Source organism: Podarcis muralis, chromosome 3, assembly GCF_964188315.1.
Source record: "Podarcis muralis chromosome 3, rPodMur119.hap1.1, whole genome shotgun sequence".
In the NCBI taxonomy this organism is placed as follows: Eukaryota; Metazoa; Chordata; class Lepidosauria; order Squamata; family Lacertidae; genus Podarcis; species Podarcis muralis.
The window spans coordinates 30,276,134-30,294,882 of NC_135657.1; the positions used below are offsets into that span (position 1 = coordinate 30,276,134).

At 40.7% G+C, this 18,749-nt stretch overlaps 1 protein-coding gene across 2 annotated transcripts in view; it reads left to right on the top strand.

Annotated features, from left to right (window-relative positions):
* Positions 1-3,820: 3,820 nt before the first annotated feature.
* The window catches only part of MIA3 (MIA SH3 domain ER export factor 3), a 33,866-nt gene continuing 18,937 nt past the window's right edge, over positions 3,821-18,749 (top strand). Inside the window, exons 1-6 of one of the 2 annotated variants that reach the window (XM_028724581.2) lie at positions 3,821-4,099; positions 6,514-6,647; positions 11,290-11,376; positions 12,120-14,871; positions 16,612-16,887; positions 18,428-18,567. In XM_028724581.2, coding sequence (XP_028580414.2) covers positions 3,922-4,099; positions 6,514-6,647; positions 11,290-11,376; positions 12,120-14,871; positions 16,612-16,887; positions 18,428-18,567 — 3,567 coding nt within the window. In that variant the 5' untranslated portion in view covers positions 3,821-3,921. The remainder of the gene's footprint in view (positions 4,100-6,513; positions 6,648-11,289; positions 11,377-12,119; positions 14,872-16,611; positions 16,888-18,427; positions 18,568-18,749) is intronic. The other variant, XM_028724583.2, reaches the window with a different exon arrangement.

Consider the following 18,749-nt stretch of genomic DNA (forward strand, 5'->3'; position numbering starts at 1 on the left):
GGGTGAAGAAAAACAGTAGAACAGTTCTGTTTTCCAGCAGCCACTGATTATTTGGCTCAAAGTGAGATAGTACACAAGAGAATAGTATGCAATGAAAATCAATAATTGTGAGTATATGATAAGAACACCGGCTTCACTTCTGATGTAATTCGTGGCAAAGATTACTGTTAGCAATTTCAGATATCAAAGTAGCAATAACTGGAAGAGCACAACAGACTTGCTACTTATGTAGTCACTCAGCGAGCCAACTAGTTCATCATTATTATTCTCTCTGTGCTGCTTGGTACAAGGGACACTGTGTGCTTTACATATTTTAATTATCTTAAAAGACCACTTCTGCATACTGCCAAATGTGCAGAGATGAAAGCATTTACATTGCAATCATTAGCCTATTCTGTTATGTTCCTTTTCATATTAAGATACAAGTTAAAAAAGGTAAAGGTACCCCTGCCCGTACAGGCCAGTCTTGACAGACTCTAGGGTTGTGCGCCCATCTCACTCAAGAGGCCGGGGGCCAGCGCTGTCCGGATACACTTCCAGGTCACGTGGCCAGCGTGACAAGCTGCATCTGGCGAGCCAGCGCAGCACACGGAAACGCCGTTTACCTTCCTGCTAGTAAGCGGTCCCTATTTATCTACTTGCACCCGGAGGTGCTTTCGAACTGCTAGGTTGGCAGGCGCTGGGACCGAGCAACGGGAGCGCACCCCGCCACGGGGATTCGAACCGCCGACCTTTCGATCGGCAAGCCCTAGGCGCTGAGGCTTTTACCCACAGCGCCACCCGCGTCCCTAAGATACAAGTTAAGTTCTAGCAAACCTTGGCTTCTTTTTGTTAGAATCCTGGACGAACATACATTTCAAGCACGCTTGTTTCACATTGAACCAGTCAACTGGTGCAATGCACCGGGAATCTAAGCACAAATGCAAAGTGAATGTATAAGCCAGCAATAACCTTAATGCAAACAAATTGAAAACATAGAGGAGTGTTCAATGCTATCACACTGTATCTATGTCTTAGCCAAAAAAGCTGACATAACAACTCTCTGCATCATCTGAATGTTCTTCACCAGGTGTCCTGGCCCAGTCAAACGTCATGCAGCTGCACTATATATCTGCAGTGATGACTGGCACTGGTGTCAGATACTGCACATAACACAGCCAAACACATGCATGGTAAGGGGTTTTTGAACATTTTTCAAGCCATGTAGATTGCCGCACATGGATGAAATATAGGAGTACAGTACTAACTTTAAATTAGTTCCCTATAGATAATATAGGAATAACAGCAACAGAAGGTGCTTCCAGACTATCTGTTTATTGAACATTCAGCCTGATTTGTTTGAGAGGTGGTTAGATGGTGTTGCATCAAAACAAATGTTAATATATGCTTTCCAATGCATTTCCCCATCACTTTACTTATTGCAAAAAGTCTGGTATTTTGGGCAAGTGGGTTTGTTGCACAAGATCCCTTATCAACTATATTTGTGCAACCTGAATTTGCTGGTATGTGATTGAATCCTTTGGGATAAATAAGAAACATTTAAGAAATAAAATTAATCTGGTAATAAGAGACATAGTGCCTCTGTTCCTGGAGGCAGCATATAGCCATCATTAATAGTGACTACTGATAGTCTTATCATTCATGAATTTGTCTCATCCTCTTTTGAAGTCATCCAAGTTAGTAGCCATCACCACATCTTATGGAAGTGAACTATACACTGTGTGAAGAAGCACAGTCTGTACTTAATCTCCCATCATTTATCTTCATTGAATGACCCTGTGTGGTTTTTCATGTGAAATGCACAAGGAAGCCATTCAGATTCCTCATCAGGATGAAGTGGAACAGTCCATGTGACTTGCTTAAAGAATCAGAATCCGAGACCAGGGAGAAGAGTCGGTGGAAGAAGACTGGAAGAAATTTAAAGACTATTTACAGAAATATTGCAAAATTAATGAATGTTAGAATGGTGTTGGATTGAAGTTAAGTGGTTTCTAGCTGTAATGGTATAAAAGAATATGAAGAAATGGATTTTTAATAGGCAAAAATTTAATGCTACAATAATTTAAGATTAAAGATCAGGATAAAATAAGGAGGGAAAGGAATTGCTGAACTAATAAATTGAACTGGAATACAAAAAAGGGAGGTATGAGGAGGTCTGGGAAACAAGTAAATGAAAGATAAGTGATGAAAAGATTGAATTGTTTTTAACTATTTTTATTTTGTATTTTGTATTTTTTCTTTTTCATTTTGTAATATTGTAAAAACCTTAATAAATATTTATTAAAAAAAGAGACTTGCTTAAAGAATGAGGTGGTAGACGAAGCTTCAGGCAAAACTACACGTCCTGTCATCTCTGGTCATTGCCCATACTTGCTTACTTCAGCAACATCTGGGGGGCAAAAAGCTCTCCACCAGTTCTAGATAATCCTACTCCCTTATGTGCTAGATGTCTACTTGCAGAAATATTTTTGTACATAGGGAGGAATTATGTGAGATGCAGGGGGCCAACTTGAATAAAATATTGGGGAGGCCGAGGTAAGCCCCACCCTGCATTTACAAGATGCAGCACGCACGCACCATTTGAGTGGCAATACCTATTAACTTGGGGGGAGCCCCCTCAAATATTCTATTTTGGGGGTACCAAAGGGACCTCGGCCCCTAGGAGTTGGCTCCTATGGTTAGATGTGATTTTATCCTCCTGCAGTCCGAAATGACACTTCCTGTTCTACCACCTCAGGACATAGCCAAGATTTATACTGGGGGGTGGGACCTCAGTTAAATATGTTTATTGATTTACTTGATCTGGGGGGGGGAGTGCCCCCCCTGGCTACGCCCAGGCTCAGGACTCGCCATATCTCCGTACCCCCTTTCTTCAATTTAAATTTTCCTGCACCTTTAAAACTGCAACCCTAACGACCCTGACTGCGGAGTGAGGGCGCGCTTGGGGGTGCGGGGAAGAGCAAACAAATCCCAGTGGTACCTCGGGTTACATACGCTTCAGGTTACAGACTCCGCTAACCTAGAAATAGTGCTTCAGGTTAAGAACTTTGCTTCAGGATGAGAACAGAAATCGGGCTCCGGCGGCGCGGCGGCGGCGACAGCAGGAGGCCCCATTAGCTAAAGTGGTGCTTCAGGTTAAGAACAGTTTCAGGTTAAGTGAAGACCTCCGGAACGAATTAAGTACTTAATCCGAGGTACCATTGTATCGCGCGCAGGAGACGAGCGCCTCTGCTGCCAAAGCGTCCAAACCCCGCGGCCCTCCGGACTACAACTCCCGTCGGCCCCTCGTCACCGGCCGCGCGAGCGGGCGGGCAGGCAGGCTGGGCCTGACGGGAGCTCTCTCGCTCCACGCGCCCACCCTGCTCTAGTGAAAACTAGCTACTGAAGGAAGGCCGGAAGCGAAGTTGTGTTTCCCCACTGACAGGGGAAGGTCCCCCAAGTCTGACCTGTTGTTGTTTTTCTCCGCCTGTCCGCCAGGCAGTTATTCAGGACTGACGGAGGGCGGGCAGTGCTGCCAGATGCAGAACCGGGGGTGCAAAGTGAACACACACATACACACAAAGATACAGTGAAAGGAGAGGCGAGCAAAGGGAGAGAGCGAGCGCCTGAGGTGCATTTGCCTCAGGAGTGGGGCGCGCGCGCCTATTCTTGGTCCTCCTCCTCCCTGTGGACAAGCACCGCCGCGCAGGGTGTGGTTCTCCTCCATCCTTTCCTCCTCCTCCTCCTCTTGCTGCTCCTTTGGGGCAGCGGGCGAGTCTCCTCCTCCTCTTCTTCCTCCTCCCCATATCCTTCTCCAGCCGGGCTCTGCTTGCTGCTGCTGCTGCTGCTGACGTGTCTTGCTCCGGCTTCCCCCCGCCCGGCCGCCCCACGCGCCGCTTCTTTTTTTTCGGCGCCAGCCCGGCAGCCTCGCGAACTCCCAACATGGCTGCTGCGGCGCGGCGGCGGCCCCTCGCCCTGCCGCCTCGGCGGATGCTACTGCCGCCGCCGCCGCTGCTGCTGCTCTTGCTGTGCGCCCAGCTGCCCCCCTGCGCCCAGTCCGGCGGGGCCCCGGACCGCCGTTTCGCCGAGTGGAAGCGGTGCGCCGACCCGGAGTGCAGCAGTAAGTGGCGGGGAGGGAAGAGGCAGGCGAGCGGGTATCCGCCGGGTCCCTGCGACTGTCTTCCCTTGCAAAAGTGGCGGTGGCGGCGGCGTCTCCGAGGCCGCGTCAGAGAAGAGGCTCTGGATGGGGGCCGCCTCCTGCCTCGCAGGGTGGGGTGGGGTGGTGGAAGAGCCGGAGGGTGCTTCTGCCCCACCGCTCTTCCCACGTCCCTGGAGGGACGGCGGGGATCTCCATCTCTCCCCCTGTCATTTTACACCCTTGTCATTTTAAATACCCGTCCACGTTGCCTTGGGCCCGCTGCTCCTGGCAGGGTGGCCCCCACTTGCCACGGTTTCTTAGCTTGTGCCAGAGCGAAACTTGCAACAACAACAAAAAAACACCACCCGAGCTTAATGGAACACAGTGGGATTTATTTTTGAAGGGGGGGTTTTTTGGTGTGTGAATGAGGTATTTAGGATCGGAGCTAAAACTGGGAAGTGTTGCCTCAGTGTCTCACCCCCCCCCCCCCGTCAAATGTGCCCTTGCAGGTTGCTACCTGTCTTCTACTTTGTAAAGTAGCGCGTGCTTTATTCCTTCCCTATGTGGAGACGGCGATAATTATCATCCCGATCACCATTATTACTCTTTCTTACACCTTGCTGACTTTAACTGGAAGCCCCGGGGGGGGGGGCGATCCTTTTACATTTTATCCCTCCCACCCACCGAAACAGCTCCACCACGCAGTCTGAGATGTCCCACGGTGTCGAAGGGTCTTAGGCTGCATCTCTTACGTTGCCCATGACTTTGGTTGTTGTCACCCTAAAAAATTGCTGCCCCAAGTGACTTCATGGGCTGTTTTTGTTTGTTTGGGCTAACCCAGAGGAGGTTCTGATTCATCACCCAGTAAAAACTTATTGCTGGACCTGTTTCTCTTACTGCTGTCTCTGTACTACTGCTGTTGTCACCAGGAAGATTTGCTTTTAATAAGTATCAAGTATTTGTCTCCTTTTCTGCTTGTAAACAAACCTGCATCCTTTAGAAGCTGTTTTTTAGGAGAAGCAAATTCTTGACCTCATTCTCCTCTTCTTCTCATTTCATTGTCCTGTATCAAATTACTCAAAGAAATCTGATATATGAAATTCACTTTCTTGGAAATATTCATCTATTTGAGTGGTTCTTAGCTAATTAGATGACTGCATTTGTTTGTTTAAAATGTATTGTTCTGATCCAGAACTCATTGTAAGAATATCTCAGACATTTCAGATTTCTAGGTTCAGATTCAGTGCGTTTAATTTTTGTTACTGACAGCCCACTGCTCAACTTGTTTAACTGCAAGGATGACTTCCTTATGTCCTGTTAAATTTGCATAGGGATTGCACCTGTACCTATGCAGGCTTACTTGGTAGTTAGTCCCACTGAGTTCAATGGGGTGACGTTTGAGTATAGGATTGCAGCTATAAACTGTGATCCTATCCCCCTATAACTTAGTGACACTTACTTTCAAGTAAGCATGCATAGATTTGTGCTGTTGGTTTGACATTCCTAGACTAAAAATGTAGACTTTAATATTCAGTTAAACTAACTGTACACTTGTGTGTGCGCATGCATGTGTAGAAGGACTCTCTAGCTACATCACCTTTCAAAGATAAGCTTTTGTGAATTATAAAATAGAATTTGGAACCCTTTCCATTCATTTTGTTTATTTATTAAAATATACTTGTTCTGCCTTTCTTTCCCAAATAAATTAATTTAACTTAAACTGAAACAAATGTACAATATCAACGTTTTATTTTTTTAACAAAATTAACCCAGTTCAGCATGCTCTTCACATGGCAACACACTTAGCATCCTCATTGTCAATGTTTAGGAAACACTCAATTTTTGTGGTTAAATTAACATCTAGTGTTGGGCTCATATTTTAGTGGAGTGGCTGGTATAGAACTTGTTCCTCTTATTGTATTACTGAATGAACTTTTTAGGAACTTTGTATTGTATTTTGTTTTAAGCTTAGTTTTAAATTGATTTTATGTTTATTTTGTTGGTTTGAGATTCCTTTTTTGCATAAAGCAAATAACAAACATAATTAATAAATAAACAAATAGCATCCTGGTGCATAATGCATATGACTACATGCCTTTGGGACATAGTGAAGGATTGTGATACTGGGATATATTCATGGAGTCTATTACGTTTTTCCAGGAGAAACGTCTTCAATAAAATGTACATTGAAACCTCATTATGTCCTTTCATTGCCTTAACCAACATTTTAAGACACAAAGTAACTTCAATACCAGATTTTCACCAGCCGTAACTTCTCATTCCTGGGCTACATTGTTTCATACACATGGACTGCAAGTTATAGACAGGTTTCCTCTTCTGTTGAGAAAACGGCTCTTTATTTACTTTGCCATTTTTTTCTCATTTTCTTTCAACAGTGCTAATGTGTCGAGGGAAAGCAGTGAAGGATTTTAAAGGCCCAGATTGTCGTTTTGTAGATTTTAAAGAAGGTGAATCGGTGTACGTGTATTATAAATTAACCGGGAGAACACATGAGCTTTGGGCTGGAAGTGTAAGTTTTTAAGTACTTTATATGGTTTAACACAAATTGGAAAAAGCAGTATGGGTGGTATTCAATGAAGCTTTACTCAGAGAAGGTGCATTGAAATTAATGAACATGACTAAGTTAGGTCCATTAATTTCAGTGGGTCTACAGTACTCTGAGTAAAACTTATTAGAAGTGACATGGGGTGGTATTCAACTAACATTTTAATTTTTCTTTCTTTCTTTCGCTGCTTCCCCCAGAGATGTTCACAGGTATTTTCACATTGTGCTACAGTATGTTATCTTACATATTCATTAAATAATCCCCACTTTGCCAAGAAGTCAAGGGGTATTGCTACAGCCTTTTAGTTTCTTCTGCATGAGAGAGCATAAGAGACTTGTTAACTTTGAATTCTACAAGCAAAGCCTATTGGAAATAAATGAATGCTTACAAAGAGGCAATACAATCACCAAGCTGCTTCCAATCCAGCTAAACTCACCACCTCTGCAGTTTTGTTTTTTTTGCACTAGAAATAGCACACCATCAGCTTCTAATGCAGAAGAGATTCTGCCCTGACTCAGAAAACTTTGAGTAAATGCAAATCTACCAGATCACCCAAGCGAGACAGCAGATTCCTGTTACTTATAATAGAATTGTAGAGCTGCATGTTTGAGAGTGTGATTAAGTTCCCTGGAAAGGTGGTTTTGGTTGAGAACTTCACAAACCCTTGAACAGATGAGGTGTTGTTTTTTTGTTTGTTTTTGTTTTGCTTCAACTTGACTTAAAATTCTGTTTAATATTTAAATGTCAGCACCTATGATTGAAAAGTCCAGTAACTCATATTTTCCACTGGGTATTTGGAACCATTTTTGCATGATGTGGGCCTTCACTGCTTTGGAATCCACACATATGACTTTTCTCAGTCCCAGAGATTTCCCTGGAACGGTCTATCTACACTCATGCCTCCTAGTTTTCTTTTAAATATTTCTCCTTTGTTCAGAAGGTAAATAGTCAGGGGGTTGATGGTAACTGTTAAATTTAGGAATCTCAGCTAAAGCATCAATGACAGATGGCCATCCAACCTTTGCTTAAAAATCTCCAAGGAAGGAGAGTCCATTGGTAAACTATCATTTGCAATTAAAAAATGCTTATTTTGTGGCATGTATTACCACATTTTCAAGGTTTTCTTTTGTGTTTAATGGTAGCATTTATTTTGAAAATGGCTTGAGCCACTAAGTATATATTGCCCACAATTGCATGTTACTTTTACCTATCTGTTTCTGCCATCAACTTTTGCTGGAAAGCGTTGTGTATCCTCTCCTACTCTGCCATTTGTCCATTCAGAATTGTGTTTCCATGGGAGGAAAAGATTTTGGGACCCTATAATTTCTCCCCTACCCCATGATGGAGAAATGGAGAGCAGTTTTGAGTGAAGCTTACAACTACAAAATCTGCAATTTGGTCCTGAAAAATTTGGAAGGATATACCACAAAGGCAGTATTGCACAAGAGAAATATTTTAATTGCATTCTGGAGCCTGATAAAGGATCTCATCTGTTTCATATTGGGAGCATAAATTGTGCTTTCTAAAAATGTGGTACACTAACAACACAAAAGAACTAACAATGGCTTGGGTACAGAGATATACACACTTTAATTCTATTTAAGGGCCCTAGCTCAATGGCAGAGCAACTGTTTTGAATGCCAAAGAGCCCAGGTTTAACCCTCACCATCTACACATCTAACACAAATGGGGAAAAACTGTATGGGTGGCATTCAACTAAGATTTGCTCACAAAAAGGCCTACTGAGATTAAAGAATATTACTAAGTTAGGTCCATTATTTTCAGGGGGTCTACTCTGAGTAAAACTTACCAGAAGAGATATGTGGTGGTATTCAACTAACATTTTAATTACTCTTTCTTTCTTTCACTGCTTCCTGCAGAGACGTTTAAAGGTATTTTCATTGACATTGCTCTGTGCATTTTAAAACATATTCATTAAGTACTCCACACTTTGCTGAGAATTCAAAGGGTACTCCTACAGCCTTTAAGTTTCCTCTGCATGAGAGAGCATCAGAGACTTGTTATTTTTTAATTCTACAAGCAAAGCCTATTGGAAGCAAGTGAGGCAACAAAACTATGGTGGTACCTCGGGTTAAGTACTTAATTCATTCCAGAGGTCCGTTCTTAACCTGAAACTGTTCTTAACCTGAAGCACCACTTTAGCTAATGGGGCCTCCCGCTGCGCCGCCACTGCACGATTTCTGTTCTCATCCTGAAGCAAAGTTCTTAACCCGAGGTACTATCTCTGGGTTAGCGGAGTCTGTAACCTGAAGCGTATGTAACCCAAGGTACCACTGTACTTGCATTAGATTCCTAGATAGCAACAGTGTAGACACATACCACAATCACCAAGCTGCTTCCAGTTCAGCTAAACTCACAACTCTCTCTGTGCTCCCAATTTAGTAAGTGCTAGTTAGTTAGTTAGTTAGTTAGTTTAGTTAGTTAGTTACTCCTGTACCATGAGGAGCACTGGTCTTGAATCCCATTCCTGTGGGTAAATTTCCCTTTCAGAAGAACATTTAATGTCAGTAGCTTCCATTGAGGAACGTTTTGTTTTGTTTTTGTTTTTGCATTACTTGGTATAAGGCTGCATCTTAGGTTTCTATTGAAATGAATGGGACAAGTTAACAGCAACTAACATAACCAATGGATCTTAAGTACTACTCACTAGATTGGGGCCTCTGTTAAGGTGATGGCTTTCAGTAAACATGATAGACCTTACTTCAAATTCTTCCTCTTTGCAATGAGATGTCAGAGGAGAGGTAAGATAGACTTAATAGATACCTACTAGGCTATAATTTGTCACTGCTAAATAACAAATGAGCAGTCCCTTAAAGTTGGGTATTCTGACTGCAGGCCTGGGCAGAGCTTGTCAGAGGCCTAGGATGTTGGCAGGACAGCGTAAGTCCGGTAGGGCCCTGGTGGGCTCCTGCAGGCAACTTAGCCCTCCAAGGCCAAGAAAAAGTGTACCTGGCTGTCCCCCGCCCCTTACACAGACTAAATTCCTTGTAGCATGCTGAGCATATTTTTTTTTCCTTTGTAAAGGAAAGTCTGCCACTATGAGCCATTACAACTGCTTTCACTGGAATACACAAGTGGGATTATGGCACAACAGACTCTCAGCTGGCAATAGAGTCCAATTAAAGTTGCACAGTTGAAACAGGAAAAGCACTGCATGCAGTGAAAATGGCAGAATGGAATCATTGTGTTCTTCCAGTAATTCCCCTCTGACATTACTGTGCCACAAATAACCTGGATAATTAGGAGGCATCTGTTTCCAGGCTTGCCAGCGCTTTATAAACACAAAATATGAAGACTTGAGAGGGCCGGCTTTGAAACAAAAGGCTGGATAATTAGAGCCTCAAGTTTTTAAACAAAAGAAATAATTAAAAAGTTCACACCCACATTAGCCAAATTAATGTGCATACAAACAGCTGTATACAACAATAAGTTTAAGGTAACTCAACAAAGGTTAAGGTGAGAGTACAGTACAATATCTTAAATCCTTTGTAACTGATTACAAAGTTAATACGGAAAAACTGTCCATTCCGGCTGCAAAAAAGATGCAGTCCATGTCAAGAACACCTATTGTGCAACCTTGACTTTGGATGTTACTAGTTTGCACTAATATTTAAGAATAAATACTGAACAAAGGGAATACCATATCCAGCTAGCATTCTGTTTGTTCATAGAAGAGTATTATATACTAGACAGATGTTCATTTTACTGTACCATCCTATAAGCCAGATAACCAGATAAATCCCTGGTTTAATTGCATACAAAAATGATGCTGATGCTTTCAGCCAAGAACTGTGTGGCATTGTTTTTCCATCTCTTCGTAGGCCTGGCATCTAAGAGTTTGATGCAGACTCCTTAATAATAATAATAAAAAATTATGAATCTGGCATCGAGAAATTGGAAATATATTTCTCAAGCCCTATGAAAAGACATCTGAATCACCTGCTCTCAACTTTTACTAACTTCTTTGAAGCCAGGAAGTGGTCCATTTAATTATTAGTAAATATCTGGGATGTTTTCCTGGCAATAAAACCACCAGGATATTCAGGAAAGGGACAACACTCATGGACCGCATTCTAACTGAGCACATTATCTTTAGCGTTTGTTTACTTAATGTGTTCTGCCAGTTTCTAAATGCCTAACTTATCTAATCTCTGTAGCAATTCTTGGCTGTTAATATTGGCTTCCTGATAACAGTTGTAAGAACTGAATGAGAGCAGAAGTGTGAATCTTTTCTAGAAAGCAGTAAGCTGGGATAAAATCAGAAAGTGCATGCCTATGCATGTTTACTCAGAAATAAGCACCTCTGTGTTCAGTGGGACTTACTCTCTAGTCACCACGTTTAGGATGAGAGATTTAGCTTCCTTCCATAGTTTGCATTTTACTAGAGTAGCATACTAGAGTTTAAGGGGGCCAAAATTTGTACTAAAAATTGACGTGCCAAGTATCATGACCAGTTCTTCTGATGCACTGCAAGTGCCACTTCTATGCATTCGTAGCAAAGTTGCCTCTAAACAGGCAGAAATACTTAAAATGAAACAAAACCATTTCTTATACTGACCCTTCTATTTTCTTGTTTTCCTCTCAGGTTGGAAATGAATTTGGATATTTCCCAAAGGATTTACTTGAGATAAATCACATTTATACCTATGAAGAACTAGAATTGCCAACAGATGTAAGTTATTTGCGAGTTTCTTTTGATCTACACACGTATGTATTCAATTCTCAAGGCTCAGGAATATGCATGGATAAATCCATGTCTTTTAAAGGGCTCACTTTAAAAACAGACCATATAAATGAACCCAGGAGAAGAAGGGGAAAGGGAAGACTGAGATGGAAAAAGAAGAAAAGCTGTTCTTTAAAATATTTTCTCCAGCAACAAAATTCTCTGTATTTTAGACCAATAAATTCCTCTGTTTGAGATCCAGGATCACCCCAGCACAAGTGACAAAATTTCTCCCCACTTCCCCTCTGCAGCCTCCCCCACACTAAAACAACAGCAGCAGCAACAACAACAACCCTGCTCTGGAGGGCCCCCCAGTCTTCTGGAGCAGATTTTGTGGGAGGCTGTGGGGTGGGGAGTAGAGGAAGGGGAAGTCCTGTTTGCATAAGCAAAATCCATTGTGCAATTGGTACATCACAATTTATCAGGGTTTCTGTTCTGTACAACCTGATCCTATGCCTGTGTCCATAAAGCCTTATTTCCAAGGAAGCAGGCACAGGATTGTAGCGCTAAACTTGTTCAAAATCTAAAGGAGTTCTTACTATCCATTTTAAATAGATGACTCCCTTGTGGTTCTTAGTGGGAACAATAAAAATCTAAATTTCAGCCAGGTTAAAGCAAGATGCCAATATAGTAGTAAATTTTAGAAGATAAATTATTTCCTTAAGTAACTAAGATTATTTATTTTCTTTCAGGAAACAGACTTTGTTTGCTTTAATGGAGGCAAGGATGATTTTGACAATTATAATGCAGAAGAGCTTTTAAAATTATCAGAGGACATGGTGGCTAGTGATGCAGAAGCTCAGCTAGAAACTGAAAAGGAAGAGGAAACAGAAGGTGATGAGCATACAGAGTCAGTAGAGGAAACGGATGGTTCTGAAGTGGGCTCAGAAGTCGGCAGTGAAGACCATGCGAAAATGGGTCAAAAAGACAATTTTATTTTTGAAAATAACGAGAATGTAGAGGGAGCTCTTGATTCCAAGAGCAAGGACCTCACTGTAAATAGTAACACAGACAATCCTCAGGGAGACCAAAGTGCACATCAGCCTTCAGAAGAAATGCTGCAAGAAACATTAAAAGTGCCAAAATATGAAAGTGCCAAAAACTCTAGTGTATCTCAGGGCAAAGCTAAACAATCAGATAATGGAGGCGAAGATGATGGCACTGACACACATCTACGCCAACACGAAGTATTGGAAGACTTGAAAACAACACTTGGCTCTACTGCAGATGTCCTTGTGTCTGATGATGAGACAACTAGCCTTGTTACACCTCTAGATGATGATTTCAGCGAAGATCTGGGCATTGACTCTTACGATACAGAGAAGCTTGAAGAACCTGAGGAGCAGTCTGAAGAAATCCCTTTGCTGTCTTTTACAGAAGAAACAAAATCATCAGAAGACCCAGAAGCTGAAGAGATGCCATCTGATGGGGTTTTTGAATCAGAAACTAGTGACTATGACGATGGCATTGCGGAAGCTGCAGGAAGATTTGTTCATGAGAAAAAAGATGACTCTAGTTTACTAACAAATTTAGGTGATAAATTTTTTGCAATTGTCAGTGGAGGTGAAAGAACAGTTGATGAAACTGATGGGGACAAGGAGGAGGAGGAGGAGGAGGAAGATGATGATGATGAAGATAATGATGAAGTGGTCCTAATCAGCAAGAAGGAAAATACAGATGTGTTAGCTGATTCAAAATCTTCAGCAGAAGATGATAGCATCACACCAGAAAATGATCTGATTACAAAGAAGATACATAATGTAGATGTGGGGGACCCTAAGGGGGAAAAACATGAAACTCAGGACTACGAAGAAGAGTATTCAAAAGCTGAAGTTGAACCCACCATAGAAGAACTGCAAAGCACTTCTACACATGATTTTCGTGCCTTTTCGAATTACGGAGGTGGCCGGCAGCCTAAAGCATCCATGGGAGCTAAGGAAAAACATTTAAAACCACCCCTAGGTGATATCAAAGATGACCCAGAAGGCTTTTCTCTTCATAAAATAATAAAAGGAAAGGAAACAAGAGATGGTCACATTGAAGATAGCTTAGAAAATGATACAAAACACAAAACTTTATGGGAAAAAATAGGCAAAAAAGATGGCGATGGTAAACAGCCAATGAACATTGTACCACACTTGGTGGAAGAACTAACAAATGAATCTCAACCTGAACTGGGCGCTTCTGACCTTTTGGAAGGCAAAACAAAGCAAGACGGAGAAGATCTTGAACTTGGGAAGGTGCTCAGTAATACGAAGCAGTCAAATGACTCTGCTATGGAAAGCATTCCCACAGAGGAAGATACTGAAGTGCCTATTGTCCAATCTGAACAAGAAACTGTAACCCAGGATTTAAAAAAGGAGGAAGAAGAGAAGAAATTGATTATAGAAAAACCCACGCAAGTCACACAACATAGAAACCTTACTCAGCAAAACACAGAAGAACTTAAGCCTGTGGAGTTAGATGCTGAAGAAGATGATTTCCCTGAAGTACTAGAAGAGGAGTTACTACAGGATGAGAATGCAGCGAGCGCAAAACTGTCTAAAGAGAGACTTGCAGATGAACAAAGTTTCACGTCAGAGGCTGAAAGTGGTTCCACTCAGTTGCAAATGCCAAATGGTGCTATTTCAAGAGCTGCTAATCCTGTTGATGCAATAGGAGAAGATGCAATAACAACACTTGAGCAGGCCAAGAAAGATGGCATGGAAGATTGGAATGATGCACAGGAAGGAATACAAATAAATAAAGATCCTCAGCTGAGCGAGAGGAAGGAAATCAAAGAGGAAAATCAGGAGGAAGTGGCGCCTCAAGTGAAAAATTCTCTGCTTCAGGAAAAAGCCCAGTATATTCGTGATAAAATAATGTCAAACAAAATAAATACTTCTGAGTTAGAAAACAAGAATGACTTTCATGAAGAGTTACAGACCTCAACAGAGCACCAGCATTCCAGCGATGACTTTGGGCCTCAAGAGGTCTCAGAAAAAACACATGAAGCTGCAGAGCCAGAGTACAGTGAGTCTGTGAGGCAGCTCAATATAATGAAAGAATTTCTTGATGAAAAACGTATTGCACGTATCCAAAAGTATCTTGGACAGCAACATATTTTCAGGATAGAATCTTTGTTTCATGACATGGAGTTGGAGCTGATGTTTGCTCAGAAACAAACTGATAACCATGCAGACACTGAAGAGGCATTGGACCGGATCCTTGAATCTTCAGAGTCTAATATTCTGGATGTTCTGAACAAAGTTTTAGATTCCAGGGAGGCAGAAAATAAAGAAGAAGTGATCAAGGAAATTGATTTGTTTGATGACGAAGCTGCCTTAATGGATGACATCCAGGAACTAATGTATTCATTAAGGCAAAAATACTCTCCAGTTAGCGAGAGTGCTCCACTTGCCTCCCTTACGGAATCTGGGATGGACTCTAGTCAATCCATTACAGGTAAGTCTTGAGTCTGCAGCCCTATGCATTCCTAGGAATAAGACCCACTGGACTTGGTGGAACTTACTTCTGAGAAGATTTGTGTAGGATTGTGCTATATTTTGAGTTATTGACAGGGCTACAAAATATGCCAGAAACCATTGACACATAGGCACCTGCAAACTTGATGTTGAACTTATTTAAAGAATTTCTCCAACCCTTGTCTAGGATAGTTGCTGAGGAAACTTTTTAAGACAGCTGGTGAACTCTGAATCAAAATGATTTAAAAAAGCTCAGTGAATTTAACAAACTATTTCCAGATTTAAATCATGGTGTTTTACTTAGAATGGAATTGAATGTGCTTTATGTTGAAAGCCTTGATGGAAATACCCTGTTGTACCTATGCAGAGGGAGCTTATTTTGCATTCAAATGTGACACCCCACCTGCAGTCTGAAGGGATACAGAATAGTATGCAACTGAGCTTTACTTAGAGAAGACCCACTGAAATTAACTAACATGACAAAGTTAGGTCTATTAATTTTAATTAGTCTACTCTGAGCAAAACTTTAGCTGAATACCACTCACAAGGGCTTTAGTGTGACATAAAAAATAAATAAGAACTAGCTCTAGCCTGTTTTTTGTTTTGGCTTGAGGCTTGTGAAGACCAAGTGTGAGAACTTCATTTTTACCTAGAAAGTCTCTAATGTGATAAGCCAGCTTGTCATATTAGCAATGAGGTCATTCTGTTCCCCAGACAGTGGTCTGGGGCCTGCATGCATATTTTGCTACACAAATTGACCACCTTCACAGTTGCTCAGCTGGCACTATCTGGCAGTAAGAACTTTATAATTATAGAGCATATGTTCTTAAAATGTTTGATTATTATATATTTACTACATTCAAAATGAACATGAGAGATGAAGCATTAATTTGTGGAATATCATGATTTATTAAAATTTCAAACTCTTAAGAATGAACTTGATGACAAAAAGTTTTACCATATATTTGTTTCACCACTTGTTTACCAACCTTGGGATAGACAATCGTAATTTGTATTCTGTGCTACTAAGACAATAAAATAAAGATTTAAAGTTTGATCAGTCTTGAAAGCCCCACTGAAAATGGACTGCATTTCCAGCTTCATATAATCTACATATCCATGTTGAAGTTTTGGTTGCTAATCCATAACCATTGGAAATGTTTCACTTGTTCCTTTTGAGGAACAAATGTTAAACAACGGAAATATTTTGAGTTGGCAAGTCCTGACAACGGCCTGTAAAAATCCTAAGGCTGAATATATGCTGGTTGTTTGTTGGTCAGTTCTTAAACTTTTAAGCTTATCTCTCTAGTTGAAAATTTATTTATTGAAAATGGAAGCTAGAATTCTTCAAAGTCGTCAATCTAAAACAACAATATGCAGCAATGTTACTGAAGCTAAGCTGGTCAGTTGGCCTGTACAGAAGAAAGTCTATATGTCCCTTGAGTTCTATGATGTAAGAAAGGCAGGATAAAAAACAGAATAAATTAACAAAAGTTCACAAGTCCTGCAGGGGATAGTGGCCATTCCTATGAAAAAAAGTGTTTCATATTACTAATATTTGTATTCTGAAAAAATGTTTATAGAAATTCCTAATTCAGAGTTACTGAAATGAAAGTAATGTATTTGCAAACAAAGAAAAATGTGAAATTTAATTTAAGAAGTAGACAAGGTGCTGGCAGGTGTATAACCTAACTAAAATATATACTTCTGTTCACTGTAGCTAATGCAAAGGAAACTGAGCATGACAGACATTCTATAGAAAGCCCTGTAGAGAACCCTGATCAAGAGTTACCACGAGATTTGGAACAGATGTCAACAGCAAAGGAAGAAATTATTCACCCAGATCAACCAAAGGAACATTGGAATATTTTGGAAAAGACTGGAACTTTGGATGAAACAGAAATCAAGGGTGTTCTTGACAGTGACAAAATATTGCCAATCGCGGATACGATTCTTACATCAACTGATTCAGGAATGGAGAGGGACGTCGTTCCAGGTAACCTTTTTGATAACTGTTGTTATTTAACTTCTTTCTCTTAACAAAAAGCAATGTAGTTTTTAAAGGAAGCATACCAAATGAAGTCTATAAAGTAGGCATATTTATATTCAAAATGGTATATTTTGCTGGTGACATTATTGTCTAGGTTTTTAAAGATTTCCAATGCCCAAAGGCATATTTACAAAGAAAAATATAAAAACTTCTCATAGAATTGTAGAGTTGGAAAGGGACCACAAGGGTCATCTAGCCCAACCCACTGCAATGCAAGAATATTTTGTCCAACATGGGGCTTGAACCTGCAGCCCTGAGATTAAGAGTCTCATGTTCTTCCGACTCAGCCATGAATGAAATTACTTATGAAATTAAAGTCAACACCTTAATTAAGCAACTTACTATGATTGCAGAGCTTCTGGTGCGTGTGGAGTTCTCCCATCCAGATGAGCTCCTGCTCATTTCTGTAGAAATGACAGATCCCTCTGTACATATGGCATTTTCTCCATTTAAATGAGAGATGCACAGAGGGCTCAGAATTTGAACCTGTGTTATAGAAATCCTACCTTGATATGCTAGTGTAAGATAGTCAGTGGTGATTTTTTCACCATTTTCAAGTCAACAATTCAGCAGACAAGATCTTCTAAAATTATGGTCATCAACAGAGAAAATGTATCTGCATATAAGTAAGGTTCTACAGACAAATCTCTTTAGATTTAGAAAGTTTTTCTCTAAATTGTGGTAGGATGACGGTATTGCATTATGAGTGAATCAGTAGTGTATTTGAACTGACTTAACCCACTAGGGTGAAATTCTAAATACATTTACTGGGACATAAGAATTACTAACTAGTGAACATGCTTAGGATCATGCTGTTAGGTTGCAATAGTATGTGCACTTACAGCACAAGCCAGCACATATTTACTCAAAAGTAAGTCCCATGGATTTCAAGACTTACTCTGATTGACTAATGAGTAAACATGCCACAATATTGAGATGTACAGGTCTGGGGCTCGATCTAGACACATTTTAAAAATGTTTCAGGAAAATGTGTTGTAAACCTCATAGTGGGAAATCACGTTGGCGAAAGACGGGACTCCACAGTGCCATCTGGTGTCACAGTGTTATAACGCATATAAAATGCTTTTTCTTTACTAATGTAGCTGTGTCCTGGGATACACTTAAATTAAGACTTAAGTAGGGCCTCTGAACAAATATACAGTAATTGATAAATTTTGATTGCCTTTTCCTGCATATTTTTGGACTAGAGCCTAGTTGCATGAAGTGTCTTCCTCAATGTGTGATGCACACACAGTGTAGAAGAAATGTAAACAGTGAGGTCATATCCTTGTGAAATGTAAGAAACTAGTCTGAATTGTGACCAGTTTTTATTGCTTTTATTTATGTATTTATGAAGGGATGTGGGTGATGTACAACAGAAGATAAATGTGTTAATATGCCAAAGGAAATGTATTCGTCTTTAAGATGCTTTTTTTTGCTGAAAACATCTAGTGAAAATAATATATGGAACTTTTTTTAACCTAAGGTGTAATTAATGCTAAGGATGACTCCACAGAAGAGAGTAGTAATCCATCAGATGCAGACTCTACTGCTCCACATATTACTGCTGCCTTGGATAGTGCTATCTTATCAGCAAAGGAAAATATGCGCCCCTTCACAGAGATTGTGAGTACCTACTTAATGGTGTATATAATCAGTGAGGTGTTAATGTCTAAATACGTGTTTAATTTAAAATTTGTAAAGAAATTTAAGCAAACTGAAGGGTATGCAGCTGCCTGATCTTGTGCATATGTGGATCCCACTGTGATTTGGTTGAGATCCCTCTCATGTAGAAATACAAAGGATTG